General features: G+C 38.1%; 1 protein-coding gene across 1 annotated transcript in view; it reads left to right on the top strand.

Annotated features, from left to right (window-relative positions):
- The window catches only part of MSH2 (mutS homolog 2), a 56,259-nt gene that overhangs the window by 4,098 nt on the left and 42,162 nt on the right, over nt 1–9,999 (top strand). The window contains exons 2-4 of the mRNA XM_015557937.1: nt 5,301–5,455; nt 8,135–8,402; nt 8,574–8,582. Coding sequence (XP_015413423.1) covers nt 5,301–5,455; nt 8,135–8,402; nt 8,574–8,582 — 432 coding nt within the window. The remainder of the gene's footprint in view (nt 1–5,300; nt 5,456–8,134; nt 8,403–8,573; nt 8,583–9,999) is intronic.

Here is a 9,999-nt window from a genome sequence, read left to right as displayed (position 1 = left end):
CATTCTTTAGCAGTCAGTCTTGCTTCTGATTATTGAAAATAAATATCATTGGCCCTCGTCAGATAGCTCAGTCGGTTAGAACATTGTCCCTGATATACCAAGGTTGCGGGTTTGATCCCCAGTCAGGGTACATACAAGAAGCAACCATAAATAAGTGGAACAATAAATTGATATTTCTCTCTCTCCCTTTCCCTCTCTCCTTCCCTTCGTTCCCCCTCTCCCTTCCCCTCCCTCTCAAATCAGTAAATAAAAATTAAAAAAGAAAAGAAAATAGATATCATTAGAAGAGAAGCTCTCAATTTCTTGCCCTCGAAGTTATAACATGTTTGTTGAGCTGTCGTTCACATACAATACTGTTCACCCACTTAAAGAACAGGATGGAGCAAAAGGAGGTTTACCATTGTTCGTACAAGAAACAGAGCTTATTTTGTATTATTATTTCTTAAGGGTTGTATTATTTTCCATATGAAAAACTGTAAACCTACTTTTGCCCACTCTACACAGTTCACTGGTTTTTAGTATATTCACAAAAGGAAGCAACTATTACAAACCAATTTTAAAACATTTTCATTGCCCCCCAAAAGAAACCCTTTATCCATTAACAGTCACTCCCCCTTATCCCCAATCCTTCCAATCCTTGGCAACCGCTAACGTACTTTTCATGTCCAGATTTGCTTATTTTATTTTTTTATTTTAAAAAATATATATTTTATTGATTTTTTTACAGAGAGGAAGGGCAAGGGATAGAGAGTCAGAAGCATCGATGAGAAACATCGATCAGCTGCCTCCTGCACACCCCCCACTGGAGATGTGTCCGCAACCAAGGTACATGCCCTTGACTGGAATCGAACCTGGGACCCTTCACTCCTCAGGCTGACTCTCTATCCACTGAGCCAAACCGGTTAGGGCAGATTTGCTTATTTTAGACATTTCATTAACAGTTGTCCTTTGGCATGTGTAGGGGATTGGTTCCAGGACTCCTTCTCCATACCAAATTCCAGATGCTCAAGTCCCTTATATAAAATGGCATAGTATTTGCATATGTCCTAGGTACACCCTCCCATATACTTTAAATCACCTCTAGATTACTTATCTAAACAATGTAAATGCTATGTAAATGGTTGTCATACTATATTGTTTAGGGAATAATGACAAGGACAAAGTCCGTATATGTTCAATACAGACATAACCATTGTAAGAGTAACCACATAGTAAACAGCGACAATATCATCAACCCCCCACCCCCAAATATTTTCCATCCAAGGTTGGTTCAATTTGAGGATTTGGAACCGCAGATAACAGAGGGCTGACTAAATGGAATCATACAATGTGTGGTGTGTGGTCTTTGTGACTGGCTTTTTTTTTAAAGTATGTTGATTTTTTATTTATTTATTTTTATTTAGAGAGAGGAAGGGACATCTATCAGCTGCCTCCTGCATGCCTCCCACCGGGGATTGAGCCTGAAACCCAGGCATGTGTCCTGACTGGGAATGGAACCAGTGATCTCTTGGTTCATGGGTCGATGCTTAAGCACTGAGCCACACCACCAACGCCTGACTTCTTTCACTTGACATTATTTTATGGGTGTACCATATTTCCATCAGTTGATGGACACTTGGGTTATTTCTTTTTTGTTGTTAATCCTCACCTGAGGTTATTTTTTGCATTAATTTTTAGAGAGAGTGGAAGGAAAGGAGGGAGGGAGACAGAGAGAGAGGGAGGGAGAGAGAAAGAGAGAAACATGGATGTAAGAGAAACTCATGGATGGTTGCCTGCTGTACATGCCCCAACCTGGGTCAGGGATTGCAGGTGCCCTTGATCGAAATCAAACCCGAGACTCTTCAGTGCATGGGTGAGGGAGACAGACACATTATTATTTTTTAAATAAAAATTAATGTTATTAATTTTTATTGAGAGGAAGTGAGAGGGATAGAGAAATCGATGCAAGAGAAACATCATTGATTGGCTGCCTCCTGCACACCCCCTACTGGGGATCAAGCCCATGACACAGCGCCCTGACTGGGGATTAAACCATGACCTGGACACTCAACCAGATTGAGCCATGGCCGGGCGTCCAAGTTGATGTCCACATTCTTCTTCTAGAAAAAGAATGTTGCACCAACCTGGGGTATTCTTTCTGCTATAACCAGGTGGAGGCTGGGTAGCTTTCTCTTCTTGTTCCTCTTATTTCACACCAGGAGATCAGTCCTACTTCCCAGCTGTTCTGACTGAAAGCATATGGTCTTAGCTCTTTTCCAGAAGTAGCTGCACTTCAGGTGCTTCTCGGTAAATATGACTTAAAATGCATTGCCATCCAATGTGTCTCAAAACCACTTTGAGAGTAGTATCTTGGGAGGATAATGTTGGAGGTTGGGCACCTTAATCTGTAGGTTAGTAATGGAGGTAGAGGAAGCCTTGGGAGGGAGGGGAATAACCTATTCATTGCCTCTTTTCCCCGCCCACTGTTAAGACATCACCACAGTTGTGAGCCTGTGTTCTGTTAAATGTGTCAGTAAAAAGACAGCTGTTCTAGGTACTTCGACTCAGGGCCAGGCAGATAACATTGATGTGCAAAGTAGTCAGGTATAAGAATGGGGAGTGGTGCTGCTTGTAGATCTGAGAGTGCTTGTTCATCCTGTGATAAGTATTCAAATTCAAATGCTGGCATATCTAACTGGACTGATTATGTAAGAGCTGTTAAAGAATTATGCCAGATCAGTGTTTTTTTTTCTCCTCCCCAGAACTGTTTTTGCTGGGTTGCATTTTATATGTTGCCTTAAAAATTGAAGGATGATATGAAAAACACTGTTTTGAAACTCATTGCCATATTTGCTAGAAGTTACTGACTATATTCACAGTGGTATTTTTAAGTGTTTCTGGGAGAAATTCCTGTTTGGTTTTGTATTAACTCTGGTTCAGTGCTTTTCTCGAGCAAGTTTTTTTTTTTTTTGGATGTTTCATCATAGGAATACCTATGTGGAATTCATCTAGATGGGCTGATAGGGTTTGCCAATCATTCTGCCAATAATTCATCCTTTGCTAATTCATCCTTTGCTAATTTGCCTGATCCCTATAGATCAGGGGTGGGCAACCCCTGGCATGCGTGCCAGACATGGCACACCAGTAACTTTTGCTGGCACGCGAAACCCTCTCTTATAATCTTCCATTTACAGTTTTTTTTCTTAATATCGACTTTGTATTTTTCAGATAATTCAGTGTAGGTGCATCTTAGATAAATAAATAATTTTACATAACATGTATACATTAAAAAATAAATGTATTTTTCATCATCATCATACTGTGTTTTTGTCGCTCAAATGAATTTTAGTATTTCTTCAAGGTTCTTCACATACGTACACTTTAAGAGATATCAAGTAGGCATAACATGTTCTCAAAAAATTAGGGTTGGCATGCAGAAGAATTTTGAGTCAGGGATTGCTGGGTTTAGCATGCACTCACAAAAAGGTTGCCCACCCCTGTTATAGATCAAGCATGTCAAACTCACGGCCAGTGGGCTTAGCCGTGGCAACATTGATATTTTGGATGGAATAATTACTTTGTTGTTGTGAGGGGTTATCCTTTGCATGTTTAACAGCATCCCTGCTTCTACTCACTAGATTCCATTAGTGTTCCCTTCCCCTAAATTGTGAAAACCCAAATGTTCCCCAGACATTGCCACATGTCTGCTAGGGGAGCCAGATCACCTCTTGTTGAGGATCAATGATCCAAGATAAAGACCAGAAAGTTTGAAAACTATGTTGACTGGATACGGGGGGAAAGTATATGCATTTGTATATGGATGATGGTGTTAATTGGCATAGCCAACCAGGGGGATAGTCTGGTAATATTTATAAAAATAACACATATCCTTGATAAAATCCAATTTTAAGACTTTAACTCACAGATAGACTCATATGTTTGGAGAGTGAAGCACAGACAAGGCTGTTCATATAGCATTGTTCTAATAACAAAGGCTAAAACCTATATGTCTGTGCATCAGTAAGAGACTAAATTATAGAACATTCTTAGAGTCATTGGATTGTTTGCAGCTCCAAACTAAAAGAAGCTGATTAAGTATTGATGGAACAATCTTCAAAATATATTAAAGTTAAAAACAACATCGAGATACGGAACAGTGTGTGTAATAATAACTATTTATGTAAAAAGAAAAAAGTAATGCTTTATTTATATTTGCTGTGTGTGCATGTGCTACATTTGAGAATATCCTATATAATAAAAGGGTAATATGCAAATCGACTGAATGGCGGAACAGCTGGCCACTGTGATGTGCACTAATCACCAGGGGGCAGACGCTCAACATAGGAGCTGCCCCCTGATGGTCAGTGCACTCCCATAGGGGGAGTGCCGCTCAGCCAGAAGCCCTGATCCTGGCTCATGGCTGGCGAGTGCAGTGACGGAGGCCTCCGCGCCAGCGCTAAGGATGTCCGCCTAAGCTGTCTCCCGGACATCCCCCAAGGGCTCCTGGACTGTGAGAGGGCGCAGGCCAGGCTGAGGGACACCCCCCGCCCCCCCCCCACACACACCCAGTGCACTAATCTCATGCACCGGGCCTCTAGTATATTTATAAACTGATAACACTATGCTGGTGACCTGGATGTGTAAGGGACAGTGGTGAAAAGGAAACTTTACTGTACCTTTTTGAACCTTTGAATTTTTAGCTATGTGAATATATTATCCAGGGCATTTTATAGTACATAATGACTAATTTTTATGAACCTTTTGAAAAGTTAATTCCATTCCATACAAATACTATATAGTTATTATATGGCTTGTGTTCAAAATTGTGAAAAATTATAAGAAAGAACAAGTAAAGTTAGCTATGTATTTTTACTCATTCTTTTCTCTTTATATCTTCTCAGTTTTTAATTTTAATTTATAGGCTTCACAGAAGCAGAAGGCTATGTCCACCATTTTAGAGAGAGGAAGGGAGTGAAATATGTAGATAGAAACTTCGATGAGAAACATCATGGATCGACTGCCTCCTGCATGCCCCCTATTGGGGATCGAGCCCAAAGCCCAGGCATGTGCCCGAAGAATCAACCAGTGAACCTCTTGGTTCATGAGTCAGTGCTTGGCCACTGAGCTGCACAGGCTGGGCTCTATTCACCATTTTATACTTCTCATCTGCCAAAATCCTGAGGACATACAATAGGTGCTTTATTGAATGAATGATTTACTGAGAACCGTGTAGTTTTTGGGGGGGGCTATATTGTGTTAGGTACTTGGAACACATTACTTCAAATTCTCAAATCTGTAACATTTTTAATATTTTTCTTTAGGAGCAAAGACTCTGGAGAGTGTTGTGCTTAGTAAAATGAATTTTGAGTCTTTTGTAAAAGATCTTCTTCTAGTTCGGCAGTATAGAGTTGAAGTTTATAAGAATAGAGCTGGAAATAAGGCCTCCAAGGAGAATGATTGGTATTTGGCGTTTAAGGTAATTATCTTATTTATTTATTTATTTATTTATTTTTAAGCATAGAAAAAATTAAAGTCTAAGGAGATTCTTTATGTTTTAATATTTTAACCAGATGTGTTAGTAAAATGCTTTGAGAAATTCTAATTTTTAGCATGTGATTTTTAAAAAACTAGTTTAAAAGTAACTCAGAAATTCAGTAAATCCTTGTAAGTATGAACACTGATCTTTGTCACTGTTCCTGAAAGATAAGTAATAAATAGCTGTTAAATAAAGAATACAGCATTAAATAAAGATTTGATTTTACTGTTTGTGAAGTAATTTTACACAAATTTACAGTATTCCAAGTATCTCACTTATGCACATTTGTAATGTGTTTGTATCTTTGTATGTGCCTTTCTCCCATTAGATTGCAAGTTTTTGTAAGTCTGGGACTTTAATGGTGATCATGTTCTGTAACCCAGCAAACGTATGACTTTTTGTTATTACTGAGATCTATGAGGAATGAGATAGAAAACATCCTTTGTGGTACCCTCCATTTTTTATTAAAATCTTTCAAGATATAGGCTAAAACTCTTAAGTAAAAGACCCACTTCTTTTAGTAAGCAATGAAAATTCCCATAGTGTAGAATGCTAAATTCTCTCAGATATAATCTTCAGTAAATGTCTAGTTTTACAAATGGAGTGGGGTTGGGAGGGGTGATGAAATGAAGGTTGAAAAATATTATATTTGAAGCAGCACCAACATCAAATGTTTAAATATTGTATTAGACTCCACAAGAAAAAAACTCATAGAATTTTTTTAAAAAGTATCTTAAGCCTGTCTGGTGTGGCTCAGTGGTTGAACATCAATCTATGCATTAGGAAGTCACGGTTCAATTTCTGGGTTGAAGGCTCAATCCTTAGTAGTGGGTGTGCAGGAAGTGGCTGATCAATGATTCTCATCATTGATGTTTCTACCTCTCCTCCCTTTCTTCTGAAATCAATAAAAATAAAGAGTCGTAAGTTTAAGTGATTACCATGGTTATCAGTTGGTCACACCCCAGTCCTTTATGTCATCAGAATCTTTCAAGATGAACTGAAAAATTTTTTTTAAATTATTGATTTTAGGGAGAGAGAAAGAGAAACATTGGTTTGTTGTTCCACTTAATTATGCATTCATTGTTTGACTCTTGCTTGTGGCCTGAGGATTGAACCTCAAACCTTGGCGTATCAGGATAATGCTCTTATTAACTGAACTACCAGTCAGGGCAAGATGAATTCTTTTTTTTTTTAATCTAAAGTTTTACATAAGTCTCCTTTTTCCCCAATTGACCCCCCCTCCCCAAGCCATTACCACCCTGGGCAAGCCCCCACCGCCCCAGTTGTCTGTCTCCATTGGTTATGCTAATATGCATGCATACACGTCTTTTGGTTGCTCTCTAACCTCCCCCTCCACCACCATTTGTCTCTAGATGGATCTATTCTTGTTCAAGATGAATTCTTTTTACTTTTTAAGAGAGAAGGGAGGATGTTAAAATAAGTATCTTTATCAGGTTTAAAAGGTGTTATCTTCATCCTGACTTTTAAGAAATTCAGATCTAAAACTGCTTTTTAGCTTACTTATTAATTCTACTGTAAAGTATTAGTGATATTTAAAATAGTTGATCTGTGATTTTCTTTCCATGTTCTCAGTAGTTTGTATGTTCAGATATTACCAATCATGTCATTTTTCATCTTCAAGAATCCAATTTTATTAGCTACTGGTTCACTTTTAAGTGTATTTAAGGTGTGCTTCATAAGCTGTGTGTAAATTCAAAGCTTGTATGTGAAAATAGGATGATTACATTTATGATTGAATTGGTGCTTTTTAAAAAATACCGATAATTTTTCTTTTTTGATCCAGATTTTAATCCATAGTACAGGAGATTCAGAATCATATTGTGAAAAGATTAATGATTATGATGCCAACCACATTTAAGAACAATTGATGGCTACTGGTTGCTTTGACTATCACTGAGCCCATTTGAACTATTTGTAACTAGCTCATGTTTTATTACCATGGTTGTCAGTTGCCTCAGAATGCCTCTGGTTGAGGTTTATAGTGTCACCACAGACTTGTCCAGTCACAAACAAAGAAACTTGACACTAAATAGTCTATGCAATCTTAAAAAGCTATTTCTAATCTTTTTGAAGTATTGAAAATAGGTGAAGGACCCTTTATTTGGAAAATCACTGATCCAGAATAATCTGCATTTTACACATAAGTATATTGATACAGAGAGACTTTTCAAAGTCAGTATTTAAGCTAATAATAACTGCTCTTCTCTGTGGAATAGCTACTTAGTGAAAATACTGATATGTGCAACCCTGGTAGTTTGGCAGAATGTAGAAATTTAAGCCTGCCATTGACAGGATGATCACTTTGGGTTCCTTAATGATTGTGTGTATATAAATTCAGTTGCCAAATTACAAACTGAAAATCACTTGATACAATTAATTTTAGATATGTCCAAGTGCTCTGAAAATAAGTGGAAAAGTATGGGTACTTTATTGAACATTGGTGATAATTATTGGAATATATGGTTATAAGCTTTTTTTTTTTTTTTTTGTAAAAATCATTTTGTTAGATTCATCCAGGTTGGGTAATTCTTGTTTGCTAATAAAATTTTTTAAAGTACATCCGATAGTTTCTTAAACTTTTTCTTTGTTATTGCTTAGGCTTCTCCGGGTAATCTTTCTCAATTTGAAGATATTCTCTTTGGTAACAATGATATGTCAACGTCCATTGGTACCGTGGGTATTAAAATGTCTACAGTTGATGGCCAAAGACAGGTTGGAGTTGGGTATGTTGACTCCATACAAAGGAAGCTAGGACTGTGTGAGTTCCCCGATAATGATCAGTTCTCCAATCTGGAGGCTCTCATGATTCAAATTGGACCAAAGGAATGTGTTTTACCAGGAGGAGAGACTGCTGGAGACATGGGGAAATCTCACAGTCACCACACTGTCAGGATTATTAGTATTTATTTTTTTACAGACTTTAAAAATTTATTTTTAGAGAGAGTGGAAGGTAGAGAGAGAGAGAGAGAGATTCATGTGAGAAGGAATAATCAATCAGCTGCCTCCTGCATACCCCACTACCAGGGATTGAGCCTGTAACTGAGGCATATGCCCCGACCAGGAATCGCACAAAAGTGTCTAATTTCAATAATGCTTTATTTTGAGGAATGTCTTGATTTTTATGTTTGACAGAAATTTTGTGTTTTGTTTTTTTAAAATATATTTTATTGATTTTTTTACAGAGAGGAAGGGAGAGAGAGAGAGGGATAGCGAGTTAGAAACATCGATTCAGCTGCCTCCTGCACGCCCCCCACTGGGGATGTGCCCGCGACCCAGGTACATGCCCTTGACCGGAATCGAACCTGGGACCCTTGAGTTCGCAGGCCGACGCTCTATCCACTGAGCCAAACCAGCTAGGGCAGAAATTTTGTGTTTAATGGGACTTTAGAATAAGCTGTTTTTTATTTAAGACTTGGTCTACTTCAGATCATTTCCCCTCTCTTTCTCCCTCCCTCCTTAAAGAGTAACAGAATGGGAGCCATAGAGGGTTCAAATCAACTCACAGTGCTTTCACAGTTCAGGGGAAAAACAAGGTGATTTTAAAAACTCCACAGTTTATTATTGTATCTCTCATGGATTTATCAAATAAATACGATGCAGTTCTTCAGGACTATTATTATTTTTAAATTTTATTTATTTATATTTTTTTCCATTACCGTTTATCCCCCCTATACCCCTTATTTCCACCCCCCCCTTCTCTCACAGTCACCACACTGTCAGGATTATTAGTATTTATTTTTTTACAGACTTTAAAAATTTATTTTTAGAGAGAGTGGAAGGTAGAGAGAGAGAGAGAGAGATTCATGTGAGAAGGAATAATCAATCAGCTGCCTCCTGCATACCCCACTACCAGGGATTGAGCCTGTAACTGAGGCATATGCCCCGACCAGGAATCGAACTGGCAATCTTTCAGTGCATGGGATGATACCCAACCAACTGAGCCAAACCAGCCAGGGCAGAATTTTTTTTGATAGTTCAGGTGGAACTTACCTGATTTTTTAAAAATTTAATTAATTTATTTGTATTGTCTAAAGTTTTACATAAGTCTCCTTTCCCCCCAATTACCCCCCCCCCCCCACCCCAGCCATTCCCACCCCGGGCAAGCCCCCACTGTCCCAGTGTATGTGTCCATTGGTTACGCTAATATGCGTGCATACAAGTCTTTTGTCAACTCTTCTTATGTATTCTTATTTTCTGGAGCTCCAATTGCTTGCTTGTTGGATTTAATTTGTCCTTCTGTCTTTATATGTCTTTTTTTATATTCTTTATCTTTGCTTCTTGAAACTGAATTCTTTGAAATTCCTTTGGCCCTACATTCTTTTCCTGTGCACAATCAGCTATGTAACCTATACATTGAGTATTTTATTTTTGTGTTTGTTGTTTTTTAACATCTAGAAATTCCTTTTTTTTCTTTTTCAAATCTGCCAATGCCAAATTCAAATCCAAAAGTTCTTTGAAATGTT

The sequence above is a fragment of the Myotis davidii genome, unplaced genomic scaffold (genome assembly GCF_000327345.1).
Source record: "Myotis davidii unplaced genomic scaffold, ASM32734v1 scaffold6, whole genome shotgun sequence".
NCBI lineage: Eukaryota > Metazoa > Chordata > Mammalia > Chiroptera > Vespertilionidae > Myotis > Myotis davidii.
Note: the sequence above shows the minus strand (reverse complement) of the source record. Positions and strands in the feature narration are given on the sequence as shown.